At 43.4% G+C, this 22,408-nt stretch overlaps 3 protein-coding genes across 10 annotated transcripts in view; 2 read left to right on the plus strand and 1 right to left on the minus strand.

Moving 5' to 3' along the window:
- The window catches only part of dachc (dachshund c), a 28,595-nt gene extending 16,410 nt beyond the window's left edge, over positions 1-12,185 (plus strand). The window contains exons 4-11 of one of the 4 annotated variants that reach the window (XM_020042306.2): positions 4,089-4,276; positions 4,475-4,598; positions 4,962-5,096; positions 8,279-8,424; positions 9,735-9,885; positions 10,137-10,277; positions 10,794-10,862; positions 11,553-12,185. In XM_020042306.2, the coding sequence (XP_019897865.1) occupies positions 4,089-4,276; positions 4,475-4,598; positions 4,962-5,096; positions 8,279-8,424; positions 9,735-9,885; positions 10,137-10,277; positions 10,794-10,862; positions 11,553-11,590 (992 nt within the window). In that variant the 3' untranslated portion in view covers positions 11,591-12,185. Of the gene's footprint in view, positions 1-4,088; positions 4,277-4,474; positions 4,599-4,961; positions 5,097-8,275; positions 8,425-9,734; positions 9,886-10,136; positions 10,278-10,793; positions 10,863-11,552 lie in introns of all 4 variants that reach the window. The other 3 variants (XM_013140000.3, XM_020042307.2, XM_010886701.4) reach the window with 3 other exon arrangements.
- A 2,197-nt stretch (positions 12,186-14,382) lies between these two features.
- On the plus strand, positions 14,383-22,355 carry bora (bora aurora kinase A activator). 5 transcript variants are annotated; one of them, XM_020042502.2, is made up of 10 exons: positions 14,383-14,510; positions 17,648-17,827; positions 17,914-18,020; positions 18,161-18,291; positions 18,416-18,526; positions 18,742-18,998; positions 19,479-19,635; positions 20,128-20,708; positions 21,155-21,307; positions 21,517-22,355. In XM_020042502.2, the coding sequence occupies exons 2-10, from the start codon at positions 17,675-17,677 to the stop codon at positions 21,538-21,540; spliced, it is 1,674 nt and encodes a 557-aa protein (XP_019898061.2). In that variant the 5' UTR covers positions 14,383-14,510; positions 17,648-17,674; the 3' UTR covers positions 21,541-22,355. The 5 variants fall into 5 exon arrangements, with proteins under 5 accessions (XP_019898061.2, XP_010885008.2, XP_010885005.2 ...); XM_010886706.3 differs by lacking the exon at positions 14,383-14,510 and adding an exon at positions 16,621-16,736; XM_010886703.3 differs by lacking the exon at positions 14,383-14,510 and adding an exon at positions 17,232-17,342.
- Positions 15,346-17,198, minus strand: mzt1 (mitotic spindle organizing protein 1). The gene is made up of 3 exons (XM_010886708.4): positions 16,914-17,198; positions 16,481-16,626; positions 15,346-15,905 (listed from the first exon to the last, which is right to left on the minus strand). Exons 1-3 carry the CDS (start codon positions 16,966-16,968, stop codon positions 15,882-15,884), a joined length of 225 nt encoding a protein of 74 aa, XP_010885010.1. The 5' UTR covers positions 16,969-17,198; the 3' UTR covers positions 15,346-15,881.
- Positions 22,356-22,408: the final 53 nt, after the last annotated feature.

Genomic DNA, 22,408 nt, shown 5'->3' on the forward strand with positions numbered 1-22,408 from the left:
ACGAAGGTCTCTTGGCTAGCACTTACCAACTTAAAACCAATCTCTGTAAAAGGGTGTGTGTCGACAAAAATCCACCTCCAACTTCTTCATTCGCCTTCCCCTCTTCAATCTCACCCCCCACCCCCCATAATTTTCTCTCTTTCATTCCCAATCTATCCATCACCTTTCCCATTTCAACACTGCTAGCTGTCGCGTGTGTTGGCGTTAGACACAGCGGGAGGTGGGTGTTTGTATGTGGGTATCGGAGCCACTCCAGCTGCCCTCTAGGAACCTGGAGTGAGCCAGGGGCCTCCCTGCGTCGAAAGGAACGAGCGACAGTTTGAAACTAAAGAGCATTCAAATTTGGTCCAGCAGTCGGGTTTTGTGTGTGCGTGTGACTGGGTGTGAGGCTGTGTTTGTGCTTCTGTCCAGTGTATAGCATACGATGGCTCAGTGAGTCCAGATGTAGGTCGGTACGAGGGAAGAAATGCTCAAGTAAATACAAGGCACAGTGGAAGGTTGTTTTATTACAATTCGTATTAATGATCATTTCAGCTGCTCAAACAACCAGTGTGATCTGTCTAGTCTGCTTCACTAGCATTCCCTAAAGTGCTGTGGTGTTGTGCCTCTGGGTTTAAACCTTCTGTGTTACATCATCTCCATCCCCAGCCTCAACATTTCCTGTTTGTGTCTATCTCCTTAAAGCCTGTTTATAGTTCCTGCCTAGACATGATGCCGTGTCTTCATTTGATTATCCGGTTGTAGCAGGAATAAAATCTTGTAGTGTGTTCAAGGCAAAGGAAGGCTTTTAAAATTAGTCGTTTTTTGTCTGTAAAGTTGAGACTTGATTTGACCTAACAAGCGTTGTGTCAAAAAATATCTTACAATTCATGTTTCCTGTTGATGCACGATAATTTTCCTGTTGTAACCAGCGCAAATTTGAATGCAGCATCTGTGCTAGCCCACCACCACCTGTGTGTGTGTGTGTGTGTGTGTTGTTTAATGCTGTTACCATAGGCGATAAAACAATGTTAAATGTTAATCACAGTTAATTATAGGACGAACCGCTTGGTAAACTCACACAGCATTTCTTCTGTTGTTCCATAAAGTCAACCACTTCCTCCCTACGGATACTGTAGAAATCACCCACACACACACACACACACACACACACACACACACACACACACACACACACACACACACACACACACCACTACCACTACAAAGAGCCTTAAAGACCAAACACATTACCTACATTAACCAGGCAGCTTCCTAGCGGTTGTCGGCCTTACATCTGAAAAGAAGGGGGGGGGGGGGGTGAGGGGGGGGGGGGTGGGGGTGGGGGGTGGCCGAAACAGGAACTCTGAACTTCAGCCATCTAACACAAACATTTTATTCTCACAAGTTTACTTAGTCGTATACGTTGTCTTTTTAGTTTTTCCGGTTCCTAATGTTTTATTTTTTGTTGTCTAATGAGTAAACAGTTTTTTTGTTTGGGATTATGTTAAGAAGGGGATAACATAAATAATGTAATTAGCTGGATCCAATAGCAACCACTAACCTATTTGTTCATTCCATTCAACATCTGTTCATCTCTTTCTATTCAGGAGGAAATCTTTTGTTTTTATTTCTGCTCTGGGTGAGGGAGGGTGAATTGCAAAAGGCATCTAACCAGACCCAACCCTACACCATATGGTTCTACAACTAATTCAGTAAAAGCTCCTTTCTTTCTCTCTCTTTCTTGCTCTTTATTTTTCCATCTCTTCTTCTGGGACTTCTTTTTGTTTGCACACATTCTATTATATTTGTGACAAATGTGTGGAATTTGGTCCAAGTTTGGTGTCTTTGTGTTCGGAATTACTCAGCGTTCTGTTGGCACGGCGACAGAGGAATCATTAGCTCTCTGTTGTTTCCTTTCCTCTTCCATTGTTGAGTTTCTGTTTTGTTTGATTGAATGTTCAATATTTATATCGCTCCCTCGTCTCCCCTGTGAATTGCTCTCTGCTTCTAAAATAGTTACATTTAAACGCCAGGGTCAAACTGTGTCTCATGTAACAAGAGTCTCATTTGACAAGCCATATCCTTTTTGAAGGCAGTTCATCTTAACATTTAAAATGAGCAAAATGTTTAAATATTCCAGTGTTAACTAGTCAGTCTTCTACTTGTTATAATTTCCCGGTGATTTATGGGTTGCACTTTGGAAATACTGCAAGGTGTAAAACAGGGCAACCTGGACAAACGGTGTCCTTTAACATCTGTTCTTTTTGGTCTAAATGAGGGGCCGTCTGTTGATGATTGATTATGGTCACCATGCGTCTCTAAGACAGACTTTATCTGTCTGGCAGCACACCATGTCCGTCACCCTCTCCAACAGACATATGGGATCCTTCACTCATGAAGGTTTTGACCAGAAGTGGGCTCCAGGCCAAACACAAACAAACAAACACACACACACACACACACTCTCCTCGGGTTGTGGTAATGTCTTGGTAAGAGGGGGTTAGTGTTTGAGGTCTTCTCCGAGGCTTGTCTGTCTGTTCACTGTCTTCATCAGCACTTTCTGCTCCCCAGCTCCTCCGGATACATGGCTATAAAGTTCAGTTCAAGGAAGATGGAGGAAATGTGAATTTCAATAAACAGGACTCCAACAGAATAATAAGTAGGAATTAGAGATCTGGGTTATTAACTACATCTCAGAACTTGAATTTAGATTTGTTTTTGCTTTTTCCATTAATATTTTTTTTGTTGATATTATTATTTGATACATGCGTTTTTGAAGTTGACACATGAGAAAATATTATTTTTAAATATAAAATATTAAAATTAATTAAACATATGCTACAAATTAGGAATATCTAAAAAAATATATATTCACATTTTCAACTATAATATATCATTTAATTTTGACTAGAAAATAACTAGAAAATAACATAATTATTTGTCATTCCTCTCTCAAAATAATGTATTTTCTTATGGACATTCAATATTCAATATTATTGTTCTTTGATAATTGTGTGAATGAAAGTGTATGCCCTCAAATTTTGAAGATGATTTTCATTCACAAATCTTTTTATAAATCCACAAATCTACTTTGGGTTTGTGTCGAGATTACTTGCCACTTAATCCATTACGATTTCTCAAGTGTAAGTTTTCCCAAGGAGTAAAATCTTTAATTCAAATCCTGGGCGTTAACATGGAGTGGTTTCCCCCATTGCTGCTTTAACAGCCTCCACTCATCTGGGAAAACCTCCTAGTAAATGTTGGAATGTTGCTGCCGGGATGTACTTGAGGCCGGGCCTTGATTTTGGGTGAGTGGGCCTGGATCGCACAGGTTTGAGGTCAGGGCAGGTCTGTCAAGTTCTTTCACACGATCTCGGGAAAAACATGGACCGCACGGGAGCATTGTCATGCTGGAACAGCAAAGGGCCTTGGATTGGATTTGGGAAATTGTGAGGGGAGAAAAACGGAACAAACACGGAAATAAATGAATAAATTGAAAATGAAAGAAGAAAGTGAAAGAGTCAAATATACTAGCTCTCTAATGGAAGGAAATGGTGTGCTTTTCTCCAGGTTTAAGTCAGTTTTAATTGTGCATATTGCATTTCCTCGTGTCCAGCGCTGGTCGGTGAGCTCGTCACAGAGAACTGCTCATTTGTAAGTCTCTACATACGCTTTTTATTCAAGAGGATAAATGTCAGGATGTGAAGTGGAGGAGGCTAGTAACCTTTATTCTCAGACACCCCATCCTCCCCCATCCCACCTTGCCCTTCACCAGCTTCTGGTATTTGGTTCAGAAGTGGGAACCAAATCACTTCAACCATGACAGTGGGAGGCAACTTGGTGTCAGCTAGCCTGACAGCACGGCTAAATATGTAGATATGCGACCTGGAATTGATATCCCGGCAACCGGTGCGACCTGGGGAAATGAAGGAGTTCAGCTGAAATACCTCACACTTTTATGTCCTCCTGTAAGAGGACTCGTGCTCCTTGTGAAATGGAATCTTAACAATTATAGGGACCTGAAAATATTCAACATGCATCTCTCTCCCTCTTCCTCTGCCCCCCCCCCCCCCCCCACACACACACTTCCTCCCTCCCTCCTTCAGGTCTGGACCACCTGCCGTTTATGATGATGTCACACCCCCTGATGCCTGTCAGCCTTGCACCTGCATCCGTCTCCATGGCGATGAGTCAGATGAACCACCTCAACACGTTGGCCAGCATGGCTTCTGCTGCCCAGGTGCACCACTCCACCCTGTCCTCCCGTGGGCGCATGGTCACCTCCGTTATAAAGGTATGTCAGAGCACTATGGGTCATGTAGTTTAGTTACGTTTTGTCAGTGACTGTGTGTCAATAAGGCCCCCGTTAATATTTGACAGTACACCTTCCTGATTGGTCACCTATGTTGTGAAAGTACTTATTTCGGTTTAAATGTGTTTATGGCTGTGAATCAGGTAATGCTTTGATCAGAGTGTTTCCACCCCTCTCTAGGAGCGTGTTCGGGACAGTCCCTCTCCGGTTCTCTCTCTGGATGATGGGAGGAGGCCTGGGAGTCACCTGTCTTCTCATCATAGCAGCAGTGTCTCCAGTTCCCCAGCTCACACAGAACAGAACCGTATGTACCCTGACCCTTAACCCCTGACCCTTTACCCCTAACCAAGCTCACACAGAACAGAACCTCATGAACCCTGACCCTTTACCCCTGACCCTTTACCCCTAATGTAGCAAACACTAAACCATACGTATGTTGACCCTTAACCCCTGACACTTAACCCCTTACCCAGCACTCACAGAACCGTAGGTACGCTGACCCTTAACCCCACAACCCTAATACAGCACAGACAGATCCCTTGACAGTCAGGACCCAGACATGCACTGACCCTTAACCCCTGACCCAGCCCAGACGGATCACTCCACCGGCAGGTTTAAACCGATGCTGTGTTTAATTCCAAATGGCGATCTGCACTGTGTGTTCCAGACCGGCACCAGAACGGGCTGTCCTCCAGCCAGGCTCTACTGGGTGTGTCTCCGAGCGCTCTGCCAGGACCCAGGGAAGGAGATGTGGCCACTATGGACTCAGGACCCGACCCTAAAAGGAACCAGGCAGAGAGAGGTAGGATAACCCTCCTTCATCTCTAGGTCTACATCTCCCTGTCTACACCTCTAGGTCTACACCTCTAGGTCTACACCTCTAGGTCTACACCTCTAGGTCTACACCTCTAGGTCTACACCTCTAGGTCTACACCTCTAGGTCTACACCTCTAGGTCTACACCTCTAGGTCTACACCTCTAGGTCTACACCTCTAGGTCTACACCTCTAGGTCTACACCTCTAGGTCTACATCTCTAGGTCTACACCTCTAGGTCTACACCTCTAGGTCTACACCTCTAGGTCTACACCTCTAGGTCTACACCTCTAGGTCTACACCTCTAGGTCTACACCTCTAGGTCTACATCTCTAGGTCTACATCTCCCTGTCTACATCTCTTCTCTAACGTCATAATCAGATCTCAGTCAACATGAAAGGCATCAACAGGAACTCGTTTCTTCCAGGTGGTGTGGACAGAGAGGTTCTTAATACACACTTTAGGATTCATCTGGACTCCCCACTTCTCCCTCTCGCTCGGTGGTCGCCGTGGGGAGCCCAGATGAGGAGAAGACAAATAATTCTATGGAATAAGCCATTACAGGGTACAGGAGAGAGGAAGAGAAACAGCGCGGCTAAATTAGTTAGCGATTTGCGGAGCATGAATTAATGAACAAGGCCCTCTCGCCGCGGCTCCTCTCACAGCGAGCTGATTTCCATAATGACCACCTCCCAAGCTCAGAGGCCGCCGTTTGCGTCAGTTGTTTGGTGTTTCCGTTATGAAGGTTTGCATTAGCTTAATGAGGACTGTTCAAGGGCAAAACAGTCAGCACAATTTACAAAGGGAGAAGAGGGGGGGGGGGCTGGGGGTGAGGAAGAGGGAGGAGGTTGGCTCCGGTCATTACATACGAGCCTCTCTGAATAAAATACACTTCACAGGTTAGTGTTTGGTAGGACGACAGGGAACGACCATGAGCCAGATTAAACCAATAACATTTAACCAGTGAAAAACATGTGTGCTCGTAAAGAGAGTGATGATTATGTGAAATGGGATGCATTAGTTTGATAAGGCAGGAGGTTTTATCAGCCAACCGAAAAGAGAGAGAGTCACTGGGACGGAAGACAGTGGTTTGGCTACTGGCTAATTGGAACTGTGTTGATTAGGCCCTTGTTTAAATTAATCATTAGACAAATTAAATGGTGTTAAGTTATTGGTCGGCTTGCTCTGTTTTAATTGTGGCAGTTCGTTGTCTGAGTGGTTTTTATAATGGATCGAATGGAATGAAGTGCCCTGTGTTTATGAAGAAATGCAGTTGTTTGCTGAATTCTGTCATTGTGTCACGTGTTAATCATTATGGTTTGTGTGTGAATGTGCTTTCCTGGCTAATATTTCTTTGAGCACTTGAGCCAATGTCAAGATGAAAGTTCAGATCTCTAGCAGTGAATCCAGTTTGACCACCATAAGCATTTTCCTTTAAACTTCATTCAAACCTCCCGTCTTCTGACTAGCGCTGACTGTCAGGCCTCCTCGCGTGGCGGTGATTAGCCCCAGGGGTGGGGGGGGGGGGGCGGGGGGGGTAAAAATAAAAAAGGAGAAAAAAGGAAATCAATGACCTTGGTCGAGGAGAACCTGCAAATGATCAAAAGATCTGCCAGCATCACCCCGGTCGGGGAGGGGGGAGGACGGGAGGAGAGGGGGGAGGATGGGAGGATGAGTAAAACAGTAACTAAACAGAGGATCAGTCACATCTGAAGAGGGAGGCAGCAAGAGAGGAAGATCCATACTGTTTCCTGCTGACGATGCAGTATGGGTCGGGGGGGGGGGGGGGGGGGGCGGGGGGGGGCGGGAGCGAGGGAGGGGGCCCTTTGGGGTTACTGGAGAAAGAGGAGTAGCGGTGAGCCACACCTGACACAGCCAGACTGCTAATTATATACAGTAGTTATACAGAGGGATGTGCTTTTAGAAACGGCAGAGGAAATGAAAAGAACGCGGGGGGGGGGGACAGACGGTGGATGGACGGGGGGGGGGGGGGGTAAGATGGTACGGGACATGCTTTTCATCTTTGAAACACCTTGAATGTGACAGTAGCGCGTTTGCCAATACTGAGATGGGAGAGAACGAGTGGGTGGAGACGAAGGAGCGGAATGTGCTTTGGTCAGCTAAGTGCAGTAAAATGGGCTGGTTGTGTGCGAGTGGCTGGTTGGGTTGTTAATCTAATCAAGGACCATCAGGCCTCAGGTGAAGGTGAGACAAACCCCCCACCTTAAGTAGCTGGTGGATGCCATTCAGAGTGCGCTGATCTACTCTCTTTCCCTCTGAATCGTTTCGAGTAATGAAATGTAAACGTCATTATCGGACCGCAGGCCATTCTGAGTGGCAGCGGGCAGGATCCTTCACTTGGAGCAGCGTTGTGACAGTTGGAGAACAACCAACAGCAGGGTTTTGAAAGACTCCCTCTGAGGACTCTTTCAGTGGGATTACTATCCGAGGGCAAAACTGCACTCTGAAGAAAATGTGCCTACGTTGTTTCTAGGACTAGGTTGATCTGGTGGGATCAGCTACTATTGAGATTGTTAGTCTAATTAGTCTTATTAGCAGTCTAATAAAGAACTGCATATTCATGCTGCTTACAAACTGCTTCATAAACAAAAAACAGGGAAGCCATTTCTCTCCCTAAAAACTTTGAAAGACAGAATTTTGCACGAGCTGTTCGCACCTCAGTGTTTAATGGAATGCACCTTTTTTCATTTTAATATTGAGCTGGTATTTACATCTTTCTCCTTCAGCAGACCCTTTTTATTCAGGCATACTTGGAGAAAGGGCTATTGGACTTGAGGGTCGGGCATTTGGGCTAGGTTAAGTTGAGGCATAAATGTTAGGGTATTGAGGTTAGGTATAGGTTGAGGTCAAAGTTAGGTTAAGGTCAGAGTTGTGTGGTAAGGTAATGAGCATCTCCATTAAGACAGCTAAAAAATCATGCAGATTAAGAAATACACAAAGTGCTCATGTCAGTGGAGGGAGATTGTGTAGCTTCCACGACAGTGGTCATTCAGAAACATTTGAGGTTGTCTGTTTTGAACAAATCTTTGTTAACGTTTATGGGCACGGTTAACGGAACAAGAAGGATTCTGGGTAGCTAGGCCACTTACTCATGCATGGTCTTCTGCATTAGTCATCCTAACTCTGTTGTACTCCTCCATACCCAGAAGACTGTGGGTCCTTGAGCACCCAGACTGTCAGAGATGGCTACGAGAGGCTTTCCTTCTCGGGACAGAAGCTTCCTCAAGGGTTCCCTGGACACTTCATCTTCCCAGAAGGGCTGTCGTCAATAGAGACCCTGCTGACCAACATCCAGGTGGGTCTCTACTCATTGCCTGGCACCAGAACAGTGTTTAAATTTGGAAAAAGAACAGAATATAATGGGATTGGTTGACTTCATAAAGAGGTCGAGGCTTACATTTCAAATGGTTTGAATGCTCTGAGGCGACCCTTGACCTAGGTCAGGCCTTACCTTAACCTCTTCCCTGAACCTAACTTTTATTCTAACCTTAACCCTTGTAAACATTCATCCCTGGACTTTTGCAATTTACAAAGAATTTTAGCAGGAGGTGTAATATGTTCTTTACATGCGCGTAACATAGAAATACAATCAGTGTCATGCCTCAGTTAACCAATAAACACCCAGTTTGTAAGTGAAAGGTTTTGCTGACCCTGGGGACACATGACTTTGACAACCAGTGGCCAAAAATCCCAGAATGAAGCTTTAACTGTTGGAAATGTAAACTTTAATGGTGTGACGCCCCTTTCCATTGAGTCAACCAATCACATTTGTTCAGACCTACATGGCAGATTTGACTAGGTGTGTCTCCAAGGTGTACTTACCTACATGGAACTACCGACTCCACAAAGCACAGATGTAATTTACGTTTTACAGTCATGAGAAAAGGTAAGTACACCTCATGGATGGTTTTTAAATGTTTCGACACATGGATATCTAAGCTAAATTCCAACCGGTAACCCAATTTGAAACAACTTGGGGGGAATTTCAATCAATTTTTGCAATTAAAAGAAACAGAAATACAATTTCCTTATGCAGAACAAATAACACCTACCTTTACCATCACATGAAGCGGCAAAAATGTACTTAAAAAAAAAAGGTTCAAATAATTAGAAAATCATTAGAAAGTTAGTTGGCAGGGTCCAGCCTTCCATTAAGGTTAGGAACTTGGTCTGGTTTGGTCTGAATTAGATGGGTGTGTAGCAACACATCATGTCAAGATAAAAAGTCCTATCAGAAAATAGAAAATGAATGCCTATTCCACTGTCTGAAACTGAAAAGATTGTAGACTGTTGGCAATTTACGTGGGACATATCATCCCAGCAAATACAACCCAAGAGCTGACCGAAATAAGCTCTGGGTTAAGACTTAATCTACTGGAACAAACTGCATTTCTGTTGGATGGGATACAATGGTGGGGAAAGGAGGGAGGGAGAAAAAACGAGAAGAAGCTAATATAGTGAAGGGTAAAGTTTTACCACACTATTTTGATAAAACTGAAATACAAACTGTGCACGGTGTAAAACAATATATTATTTAAATCATGCAGTGACATAAGCATTTTGTGTGACAGCCTCTTGATTTTCTGTCTGTCTGTCCCCTACAAGCAGGGCCTACTGAAGGTTGCCATAGACAACACACGTGCACAGGACAAGCAGGTGCAGATGGAGAAGTCTGAGCTGAAGATGGAACTGTACAGGGAGAGGGAACTCCGAGAGACTCTGGAGAGACAGCTGTCCATGGAACAGAAAAACAGAGGTAAGTTAACACCACATTACCCAGAGTGCACTGTTTAGAGAAGGTGCTCAAGAGGGTTGTTGGAGAGACAGCTCACTGCATTACCCAGAGTGCATTTCACAACCTAGATTTTGTCATGGTCTATTATTAACAGCAGCTATTATTCATTTCATCATTAATTTGTGTGTTGCTGTGGGAGTCTCACTGAGATTGACATGTCGTATTCACAGTGAGTTTTGGAAACAAGTCCTAAACGCTTCTGTTGGTTTCAGTGCTGATCCAGAAGCGCTTGAAGAAGGAGAAGAAGACGAAGAGGAAGCTGCAGGAGGCTCTGGAGTTTGAGTGCAGACTGAGAGACCAGGCCGAACAGACACTTCAGCAGACTGTGTCAGACAACGACAGAGCTGGAAGTGGTGAGACACTGATGATACAATCACCTTCACCCTCTTTACATTCAGGTTGACATTTACCTTCCCGTTTGACTTTTATTCCTTCTCTCTCTTCAAACAATACTGGAGTAGATCTACTGTGGGGGGGGGGGCAAGGTGGCCTAGTGGTCAGGGCATCTGAATAGTGTCTGAAAGGTCCCTGGTTCTCACCCCCCCCCAACCACCAATGTGAACTGTAATTCGGTCTCTGAGACATTTAAGCCTAATTTATCCACCTCCCCCCGTAACATTCCCCCCAAGTTGTTGTTGTAAATAGGAATTATTATGTCCTACCAGGTACAATGGTAAAATAAACAATGGTAAAATAAAAACAATGAATTGCCACTGTCATTTACATGACAGTCCAAAAATATACCATATGCTTTTTGAAAATAGTTGTAGTCCACCTATTACGCATTTACCTTTCATTTAGCAGTAATTAAATGTGATAATGAACGACTTAACTTCTGCCTCTCCGTCATCATTATCCATCCCTCACAGACTTACTGACCCAGGAAGTAAATGGTAACCAAGGAAATGGCAGAACCGATGCCGAGGCGACGTTACAAGGTACGAGAGCCTCTGATTGGCTTATCTTTCTCATATCATCCATAATATGTTGATGATCAGTGTTTATCTGACATTGTTGGTCTGATAAACAGTGTCTTCTCAACTGCTAACTACGAGCTGGTAATTATGTGAGGCTTGAATACACAAGTCTATCATTTATAATTCACTATGAAGACATTTAAGTAAATAACTCTATTATCCACTATACAGGCATTTACAACAGCTATGTGTGGTCCCAATGTATATACTAAGTGATTACCATTTTAGATGCTCTGTATATGAGAATGACATCAACCCCCCCCCCCCCCCTCCTCTGTTCTCTCACTCGCTGGGTTAACACTGTCTCCACAGGGATTGGCACTGTCTTTGTTAGTAGATCAAACATCTAAACCGTTAAAAGGGAAATTTAATTGAATGTCAGTGAAGCAAAAAAAGAGCAAGGCCCAGTAATTAATAGCTGTCTTAATTGTCCTCCTGATGTATTTCCATGGACATTCATTTGCATAATTTACACGCAGTAATAAATCTTTCCAAAGAGCGTTTTTAACAGGCAACAGACAGGGGCCAAGAACACAACACATACTTGTGGGAATTATAGAGACAAAATGAGACAAAACAATATGGAGCAACACTCTTACATATCTTGGTTTAATATCTTAGTTCACCATTTTGTCACCTGCTGTATTTCAGATGGAAGACTTTTCCTGAAAACCTCTGTGATGTATTGAAGACAGTGTGTAGAGAAGAGAAGATCGATTTGGGCTCAATTGAATAGTTTCAGCAGCAACACTACGGATGTTTCCGTAAATCAAACTGTCATAAAAAACATTTTGAAAAAGGAACAAAGAATTAAGGCACTGACATATATTCACAGAGTGGTACAACACCGATTTTATTCAACAACACTACTGAAACTGTGTAAGAAGAATTTTACACACTATTTAAACCACCTGGACTGCCTCGGAAAAAAGGATAAATAAATCCACTACAAACTTTTTGAATTGTAGTCCTGTACGTTTTATACGATTTAAATGTGTGAAGATTATTAAACATAATGTCACGAAGAACAGTAATCCAAGAGGTTAATTTATTACAACACGGCTGTAAATACATTGATGCAATGTTTCATTACGATAATGTACTTTTTGTTTTAGTTGTTTATTCTAATATTGCAAAGTCAGTCTTTTGTCACATTCTTGTATATCCAATGAAAGGTATAAGATTCCTGACTTGTGGTTTGTGTACATAAAGTAGCCTAAAGAGATAGTGTTGTGTAGTTGTATGCTGTAGCGTTCGTAGAAAGAACAATAAACTTTTTTTTAATTAAAATTCTCTCTTTCTTATCACTTTCCAGTGGTTTATCAATAACCTGTCATTCCATCCACTCGCTATATTTTACTCACTGTGTCAAGGACAGGTTATCTGGCAATATTCTAGACGTGTTCTTTATTTTATTGATTTCTTTAGATGAAGACAGAAAAGCATTGAAAGCAACACTCGGAGCAGATGAAATGTGTCTGTGGCCCTTTAATGCCAAAGCACATTAGCATCTGTCTGAAAGCACAGAGCTTTATTCTGCATGAAGGAGTATTGGTGCTGGGATCATGCCATTGATTTGTGGGCTGGTTTATAAAAACCCACACGCAGATGATATTGACGGAGAGGGAAAAGTGACAGAGGGACAGAGAGAAATGTCACTGGTAAGCAGTCCTTAGTGAAACAGGTTGACACAGCACTGTAATATCTCACAGAATTTCCTCTCTGGACAGAAAAAGCAGACTACTGTGACAGAGCAGGGAAAATGAATGAATTAATGATTGACGGGTAGCTACCATGCTTGACAATATTCACACCTCCATTGTAGAAAAATCTCTGAGCTGTAGCACTTTCTAAGGGTCCCGTCCACATTCAAAATGAGGTTAAAGTCTCAATCAACCTTGGAGAAAGAAATGTTGAATGGGAGTAAGAGAATGTTGAATAGGCATAGAGAAGAGTTAGTTATTGTGTTGGACTGGGACTCAGTGAAATCCAACCCCTTTATATAACATGTCTATTGAAATACATCATTGTTCTCTGTCCTTTATTCACCCAGCGATACAATTGGATGTCTCTTGGTAAGTGTCCAATTTCATACAACTCTTTTCAGCTTGCACAAAGCAAAAAAGTATATATTTTATAACTGCTTTACCACACTGGCAGCTTCATGCTACATTCAATTAATGTAATTTTAACTCATTACATCTTCGCCGTCTCCAACGGGAGCACAGAAATATCAGTAAAACTCCAGGACCAACAAGAAAATATAAATCAGACTTCAGTCAGACTCCCTGCTTCTGTTCTGCCAATCACCATTCAGCACCAGTACTGCTGTTCACACCAACTGCTGTCATTGCATCTATAACAGGGCCCAGGTGCAGGGCCAGGGTTGTGTGTGTGTGTGTTCAGGTGGTGACGTCTTGTTCCACGCTGGCCGTCCTGACAGCTGGAATTGCTCATCGTCTCTCTTATACCCTCCAAGCAACACACACACTCGCACACAGACTCACACAGACACACACAGACACACAGGTCCCTCGGGGGCACTGTGCTTTATTTGTTTAATAGAACAGATAAATGGAGGATAAAGAGAGGAAAAAGTCAGAGAACAAGAGAAGGATGAAAGAGAGGGTGGAGTGGAGACAGAAAAGAGGCTAGAGCAAGAGGGACCCAAGAGGCTTGTGGGAGGAGAGACAGGCTAGTGAGAGGGGAGACAGGTGGGTATTGTAGACTGAGGAGAGACAGACAGGGCAGGGGAGAGGACAGGCAGAACTACCGTCACACCAGCTGCCATCTGCTCATCTCCTGTTAATGAACAAAGCAAACAGCAGGAGTCAAGGCTAGCTTAGCTCCATTCGGCTCAGAGTCCGGAATCATTTTATTGACAGAAACAAACACACACTTTAATTGTATAGTAGGATTGATTAAGAGCAGGGGCACAGCAACCTTTTAGACCTCTCTGCTTCAGTGAACTAATGGAGCTGGTATTGGTTGTTTTGCAGAGAAACGCTCATTTGTCTGACTGTAAGCCCAGGATTGAAGTAACTGCTGCATAATTCTCCGGGCCTGTGGAAAAGGGCTTCCAAGTAGGACAAAAGGAGATGATTGAGCTATTTAGAAATGCGATGACAACAAAGATATCCTATTTTCTATCGCTGACTGTATTTGTAATGTAATCCTCGTATATTGTAATTTGGTTAGTCTCAGTGGCCACAGCTGTCTGTATCCAAGCAACCCTGTTGGTCATCAACTATATTGTAGCCTACAATACCATAATGAAGATAAGCTGTCATATTTAGAGAGCGCCTCGAAATGAGATGATGAGCGCGCATATAACTACTCGAGCGCGTGCTGCTCATCTCTCGCGGTGTTCAGTACCGGTGGGCCCGCGCGCAGCTCATATCAAATAACAAACAGATGGCCAGTAGACAAACAAGCTAATTTATCTCCGAGCCAGCGGCGGGGAACAAATAAATGTATTTTCTCACCTACTGAAACTAAATGTTGATTTTTCCTCTCTTCTGCATTCTTCCACATTTAGCAGCTGGCTGCCTGCGATTTTCTCATCAACTCAAATGAAAGACAATCTTGTTTTCATTAATTTCCAACACAGTGAGTATGTTATGGAGATTAAAAAGAGTCTGTGATGTCGATCATTTGTCATGATAATAGACTGGGAGGTCCCGCACAGAGATGCCAATGGACTACGTTTTTTGTCGCCTGCAAGCAAGTAAATTCCTGGCTGCCATTTATATCATATTCCAGATAAAGGCCTGGAAACTTTAGTTCTGCTTTGGTTAGATGGACATATATTTTGGAGGGAGCATGTGTATTAACAGTGAGAAATGATTCTGATATCTCCAATTGAAAGACAAGAGTGCCTTTTAGATAAGTCCCCTAAATAAAAGAACAATATTGCCGCCAGGAGAATAGCGTCTCAAGGTTGATGAAGATAGACCAAACAAGAAGTACTTGCTTTTTTGATTAGATATTAGATCAAACAATGGCAAACTCTAGTAATAATATAGGTTTCATGGGAATAGTAAAATGACATTATCAAATATGAAAACAATATAAGTTTTCATCATGCTTTAAAGCGTTCACCTTTACAGAAACGGGTATAACATCCCCTTTAACCGCTCTATTTGTCTGGGTAACCGGTTAATAAGAGTAGTAAGGCATATTGGGGGTGGTGATATATTAATGCCAATATATCAGGGCAAAGTTTTGTGTCCAGGCATTCCGCGATGAGTCGTGAAGGACGGTACATGAGTTGCCGATTATGACCGCAAAATTTCAAGGTGAAAAGAATAACACCGCGTTATAAAATTGGCCAAAACTCTTAGAAAATTCTGGATTGTACCTCTGAATCCATCATGTTTCAACAACAGATGTAATGTAATGGATGAAAACCAGTAATTAATGAAACACTGCCGCATTGTGGATATAAAATGCAACTGCTTTTATTTATTGAATTTCCTATTCATAGTTGACAAACCTTTACATTTCAAAACTTTTTAGGGCATGCCTGAAATCGAAATGAAATGTTAATTTTCTGATGTTAAATTAATTTAAAATATATACACACACAATTTGCAAAGAAATATTGGCCGATTTTTTCTCATCCAAAAACAAATTGAAAACAACCCATTGTTGCACAATATGTGCTGACTGGTAAGATGAGAGGGGTGTTTGGGTCTGAGAGAGGCTGGGCTACTGAAACATTGGATATCAGGGCTGGAAGAGGAAGACTTTGCATTCTTTAATGTCGACAGGCAGCAACAAAGATTATGACAGAAACGATATGAACATGAAAAACTGTCAGTTGAATGTTCACACAGGTTTGAATGAGACATTGAATGTTCAGGCACCAGTCAGGAGAACGGACGTACTGCAAAGCTGGTACACTATTTGGCAATATTATGAACCTTGACGGTGTGAAAGAATAATCAGCAGAGGTTGTGTTGAGTTGTGTTCTCATCTTCAATTGGTAGAGTTTTCAGAAACCTGGTGAAAAAAAAAAGTCACATAATGAAAATGTTCCTGTTTTTTGACTCAACATGTCAGGTACATGACAATAGAGGCAGAGACGGAGATATTTACATGGACCCACAGTCAGAAAGAGTAGTCAGACTGAAGCATAATGAACAGTCATGTAAAGATTAACGAACAGGGGTGATTTGCCCTTTCTCAAATCACCCCTGTCGTTGGCTTCCTGTACCTAAAATAAGTTACTTACAAATTGGTAAATGGTATATCTGCCTAAAAGATCCACCTATTTTCTTCTGGTTGTATGTTCGTTTTTCCTTTAGTTTTTTTATTTTCAACAATTTATTTCCATTCAATAGTTATGCCCAGAGATCACTCTATTCATTAAGGAAAATGTTTTACAAATGTAATAAAAGAACAGGACAGAATCTTTTCGATCATGGTCCAAATGAGCCTCTAGAGAGGTCCCATTAAAATGGGATGGACATAGAACTCAGAGCTGCTTTTGTCTATCACAGAACACAGATCTGTCTCCATCACGGAGCTCAGTGGACCCGGTTCTGTAATTATCCACCCTTGACCCCTGGGATTACCTTTAGTGACTCTGAGGCCTTGCGTAGCTCCTTGATGACGGACGACAAAGCCTCTGGGTTGATTCCTTGTTCACATAGTCGTACACAGATAGACAGAGACTCCATGTCTAGCCCTGTGTTCAGAAGCCGCGAGATCTCCAGCAACACTAGAATGTGAAAAGGGGGATAATACTAATAATGACACTCAAATCGGGCCGGTGTAACTACTGTCTGAGTAAAGACACCAAGTGTCAAGCCAACAAGCTTTCTGGATTAGGTAATGTTACTGCTGTTGCCATGGACTCCGAAACTGTGATATATCACTAGCTAACCGTAGAAAATCTGTAGGTCATGCAGTCAGTAGTCAATATGTTATCTGTAAAACAAAAATAAGGCGATCTCATTTGTGACATACATTTTCCTAAGCTAGCTATCGTAGCCGGCTAAAACGTACCATCCATCGTTTCTCGGACAGCATTCATGTTGTTCGCATTAGCAGTGCTTGCCATGATGCCTCCTTGCTCCGTGTGCTATGAGATCTCCGTAATAATTGACACAAACTGAAACCTCAACAATTCAAGCTGATCTCCACTTCTGCAGTAATAAAAAAAAAACGTCGACATTAGGATGAATCACATATTTTCCAGTTATTTGGTAAATACATCACTAGGCAACTTGCTAACAAACACAAGGCAAGTAAATAATAACGGAAGTTACGTTAATTTTGCGAAATGTCTTGCTTTCAGAAGTCTTTACTGTGATTGGTTAGCAGGCACTTCCTATCAATTCCTATTGGCCAACTGCCGTGGAAGGTAAATTGAAATAAACGTTTGAAACTACTGACTAATTTATTTATTTTTAGGTGTTCGTAGGTCTTGAGCAGGTACTGTAAGTATGAGTTGAATATGAAATAACATGTTTGATAAGTTTGTTAGTGTCTTCTTAGAATCGTTTATAAATATTTTAATCAAATATTTGCGATAGGCAACTTGCATGTGGATAGCAGCTTGCTATATTGTGTAACAAAAACACCATGTAATCCCAGTACTAACTACTCGGTCATGCGAAGTTTCGTCCTGTAAAACAAAGTATATGTCAATTTTTACTGACTCCGGTGTCGTTGATACGATGTGTATGTACTGCTCTACTTGGACCAAAGCTAATTGATATTTGAATTCCTGCATCTAGCAAGGTTGGTTAGGTTGGCCGGCGAAGATGGGAGATATGCTTCCAGAACTCCAGATAACTCCGGAGACCCCCGGCAGGCCTGCGGTTCGTAACCCCTTTGAGAGCCCCAATGACTACCATCGCCTGCATGAGCCCGTGGTCCCCAGCCCCTCTGTCTTCAAATTCTCCAAGGCCTCAACTGTGAGTGTATACTCGGGGACGAGGGTCTAATACAGGTCGCTTTTGCATTTTGAGATTTGTTTCATTTGTAATCCTCCATGTTTCAGACACCAGCCAAGTTTAAATGGGACATAGATGAGATGGCCAGCCTACTCCCTGTACACATTGACGCTGAGGATATCCACCGCCAGTCCATGTATCTCAGTCAAACCAGGTGAGAAACTCTGACAAGGTTACTGTTTACAATGTGAGACAAATGAAGCACACTGAAACTAGAACTGTGAAAAAATAAAGCAGATAAAGAGTTGAGATTTTTTGATTTCTTAAAACAGCTTTGTTTTTCCATATGTCCAGGATGGATTCTGACATTGAAGCGAAACATCAGAATGCTATCGAGCAGTTTTTCACAAAAGGGGCCATTGTCCCTTCGCCATGGTCTGGACAATCAAGTAAAACGAAATCAACGCCGATGCACTTTGGAAAAAGTAGGTTACATACACCCACAAACACTAAATTGTTATACTGACTGGCAATGGGACTGTTTTGATCAACCATTCTTTTGATCTATGGAAATGTATTTGTAAATGTGCAGTGTTGTTGTTCTTGTAGGTTCCATGTCCCCACTCATACTTGAAGAGCCACTGCCAACTAAAAAGATTACAGTAGGGTGCCAGACACTTCTATCCTTACCTGGGGCCTTTGATCTGGAGAAAATATTAGGTAACATTTACAAATTCTTAATACATTTTTTGGGATAATCTTTTGGTCCATACCTGTCCCTCATAGGAATACTCATTTCATGCATCTAATATTTTTTCTCTACATATGTTGATATTCTTACCAGACAACAAATGTCTCTCTCACTTCATGTGTCACATTTTTATCTCTCTGCCTTATCTCTTTCTTTCGGTCTCTTTTTTTTGTCTCTCCCCTAGGAGAGTACTACAGATATGAGGAGGTGCGTGGACAGGATCAGCAGGAGCAGGTCCAGGAGAACCTGAGCTCCTCATCTCTAAGAAGGAAGTTGTTCCTGGACGGGCACTGGAGCGGTTCGGAGTCCTCCAGCCCGCCCAGCCCAGACGGAGTGCGGGAAGACGAGGACCACCCGGTGGCTGGAGCGGAGTCACGGTTCCTCTCCCCCATCATCTCCTCTCCTCCGCACTGCCCGCCTTCTGCTCTGACCCCATCCACTGTGAGTATCCTACTTGTGTGCTGAAGTTAACGTTAAGTTAAATGTGCTAGCAAGGAGGTGCTAAGGTGCTTTGTCTTAGCGCTGAGATGCAGGGTACAAGCATTAGCTGAGTAGCTAAGTCACAAGTGGCTAGGATCCTCCATGTTTGACACATTGCCCAGCGTCACCCGGGGAGGCTCGTCAGGGAGTTCCCGGTCCAATGGCGCTCTAGCCATTCCGCCTGCAAAACCATCCGTGGTTGTCTTCTGGTTGAGTTTGCCCTCGCGTGTTGTCCCAGGTGATCTCCTGGTCAGTCCAACCGGGTTAGTACCGGTTGTGGTTGGAAGCTCCGGGAAAAGGAATGTGCCCTCCTGCCCTATCAGATGCCAGTTCCCTTCTAATGTGAAATGGTCATCGAGGACGTAGCGTGATTATGTGTAAGGAAGAATACCAAAGGTAATATTTCAAAAGTGTAACCTCTTAGTTTTTTTTCTCTCTCAGGGCCAATTCTCTTCCAGTCCAATCAGGGGTCGTCACCGTGACTACAGCCTGGGCAGTGTCACGAGCCCTCTGTTCCCAGAGAGGTCATCTCCTGCCGGTTTCACGTCGCCCGCCCTGTCCCCTATCGGACAGCATTCTATCCACACACCCCGACCAGGTAAGCCCTGGTGGAGGTCCGTCCGTGTGCTCTATGTCATCAGCGTAGTGAGCGGTGCTTAACGTAGCCACATAGCAACGCCTCATATGTTCTACAGCTTGAGCTCCTGCTCCTCTTAGAGAACATTATCTCAGTGTTGTGGAGCTCCTGTACCTGAATCCAAACCGGATACATTTCAGGTTTGAAAAGTGACGTGAATGTCCGCAGATGGTTGGAGAGTGAAGTCTTGAGACTTGCTCATCTCAGTATCTTCATGCAATATACTTTTTTTTGACTCTTTCCTTTAGAAGAGGTGTTGTGAAAATATAAACTTCCTCACAGTCATATTGTGACCCACATTAACATTGCTATACTGTAAAGACGGGTGAAGCTAATGCATACTCTGTTGATGCTGCTTGAATACGTCTGAAGATTTGCCTCTTCCAGACTCAAACCTGTTGAATGATCCAGGAAGCGCTGTGTGTGACGAGCTAAACTGTGACCGTTTCCCAGGAGAAAGGAAGAAGCTGAGCTTCGTCACCCCAGAGGGGGTCCCTCTGGAGTCGGACCTGAACTCCCGCACAGAGAGCCCCTATGTGGACGGCTGCTCGCCGATCCGCAGCTGCTCTCCACTCCAGAACCAGGCCAACTCCTACGTCAAGCCCAGACTCGGGGCTCGTTGCTGGGCCTCGCCCCCTCTCGTCTCCCCAATTCTCAACCCTTCCCTCCAAGACCAGGAGAACATCCATCCCTTTCTAACGCTCCCGGCCATGGACCTGGGCTCCTGCTCCCCCTCCCCGGTGTGTTGTGTGTCCACTACCGGGCGGGGCCCCCTGGGGCTGGAGGAGCGGGGCCCAGCCATGGGTCGGGCCCTTTTGGACTCAGTGAAGATGGAGGAAGGAGAGGATGAGGAGAAGGAGGAGGACGAAGAGGAGGTGGACATTCCTGTGGAGGAGGAAGGAGGTGTTGGTCCTGCAGGTGTCCGGTTGACCAGCTCTCGTATGGGGGAGAGTGTGATGACAGTGGAGGCTTCTCATATGTTTGTGTCTCTGCTGGCTGAAGGAAGCATCATCCCCTACGACAACAGCATGCAGGTCTGTATCATGACAGCAGTTCACTGACTAAACCCCATTGCCTCAAACTAAATCCCAGCCAATTGAACCTCTCTGAACGCCACAGAGTCTCTCTGAACGCCACAGAGTCTCTCTGAACGCCACAGAGTCTCTCTGAACGCCACAGAGTCTCTCTGAACGCCACAGTCTCTCTGTGGGTTTCACAAAAGCCTTCTTATTTCTGTTTTTTATTTATATTTTTCATTTACAAGTCTTTTTAGTCGGTATGTTTATCACGTTAATCACTGAAATTAATCTTTGTACGGTAGTATTATTATAATTTTTAGTTAAATATTATATGATTGACACAACTGAACCCAATTTTTCGTTTGATCACCGTTCGACTAGCGTGTTCTTAGTCATTGGGGGGAAACGGCTGCTGTGTTTCAAGCCGCCTCTCCCTCTCTGTGTCTGTCTGTGTGCTGTAGGTTGACAGTGGTTACAACACATATGCCGGCACAGCCACTGCCAGCCTCATAGACGCCACGAGTTCAGAGAGTCAGAGTAAGGAGTCGTTTGACACGGCACAACACGGCCCAGAGGAAGCCTTTCAGCACACTAGTAGACACGCTAAGACCAAGGTAAAATCCTGCAAACCTGAACGATCCACAACACTGAAGTAGTGAACCTGTAGACCGAATGTACTAGAGGCTCCAGTCTGGCAAGTGGGACTCACATTTCCATTCACTGATTAATGTGGGCAAATCGTTTAATGGACAGTTTTTAGAGAATTGCACATCCAGTTTTCTGACCCACAAGGTTTCACTTAGAGAATACTTTGTTTTTCCAGACTGTTTTTCCTCAACACCACTGAGTGAGCTGATTGGTGGAAGACTCAGGGATACCCCCTCCCCTTACCTTTAACCTTTCGGCTGAAGCCCAAGAGCAAGTCATCAGAACAACTTTAAAGTGCCCATGAAAGGGGTGTATTCATTAGTGCGATTCAGTTGTAAAACATTTTGTAACATGAAGAGTTAATCTTTCTCACCAGGAACCACATGGAAGAAACTAAACACGGAGAGACATTTGAATTGTACAAAGTTTTATTTGCAGTAAAAGGTTTGTTGCAAAACATTTTGCAGCAGAATCCAACCGATGAATACCTCTGTTTTTTTGTCGTTTTTGTTTTTAAACGCAAGGTTTAACCTCAATCATTTGCTGAAACCGTTGCCATGAAATTATTTCCTCAACTCCCTGTGACATTTGTCACGTGTGGGTCCGACCCATTTATGTAGTGCGCAAATGTGAACCTTTATAGTGAGTGCACGAGAGGGGGACTGATGAAACTTGATGTTCAGAATGTACTGAATGTATTTATTAACTGTTATACTTTTGTGAATTTCGCATTACAATTTTGATCAGTTGCTAAACAATGAATTGATGTAAATTGTAATACCTTTTAATGGTAAAATGTGTAATACAGATTTCAAACAGACCTGCTTTTTGCGTCCCAATTGGCACCCTATTCCATATATAGAGCACTTCTGGAGGAATAGGTGCCATTTGGGATTTAAAGTGCCTGACTTCCTTTCAACTTCATGGTGGGTCATCAGTTCCAAGGAAGTGTGTTTGTATTGGATGTAAAGCTCTGACCCAAACACTGAACTACATTAAATGTTTTAAAACTGAGGCCTGTTTACGTTTTCCCAATGGAACGTGGCGTGGGATCTCCGCAGAAAACA

The sequence above is a fragment of the Esox lucius genome, chromosome 22 (assembly GCF_011004845.1).
Source record: "Esox lucius isolate fEsoLuc1 chromosome 22, fEsoLuc1.pri, whole genome shotgun sequence".
Lineage (NCBI taxonomy): Eukaryota > Metazoa > Chordata > Actinopteri > Esociformes > Esocidae > Esox > Esox lucius.

Coding starts and splice junctions, on each gene's coding strand:
- mzt1 (XM_010886708.4), bottom strand. CDS start 16,968: ATGGCAAGCACTGCTAATGCGAACAACATGAATGCTGTCCGAGAAACG. Junction 16,627..16,913: donor TGTCCGAGAAACGATGGATG/GTACGTTTTAGC, acceptor TTCACATTCTAG/TGTTGCTGGAGATCTCGCGG. Junction 15,906..16,480: donor AGGCCTCAGAGTCACTAAAG/GTAATCCCAGGG, acceptor TTTTTTCACCAG/GTTTCTGAAAACTCTACCAA.
- bora (XM_020042502.2), top strand. CDS start 17,675: ATGGGAGATATGCTTCCAGAACTCCAGATAACTCCGGAGACCCCCGGC. Junction 17,828..17,913: donor AATTCTCCAAGGCCTCAACT/GTGAGTGTATAC, acceptor TCCATGTTTCAG/ACACCAGCCAAGTTTAAATG. Junction 18,999..19,478: donor CTGCTCTGACCCCATCCACT/GTGAGTATCCTA, acceptor TTTCTCTCTCAG/GGCCAATTCTCTTCCAGTCC.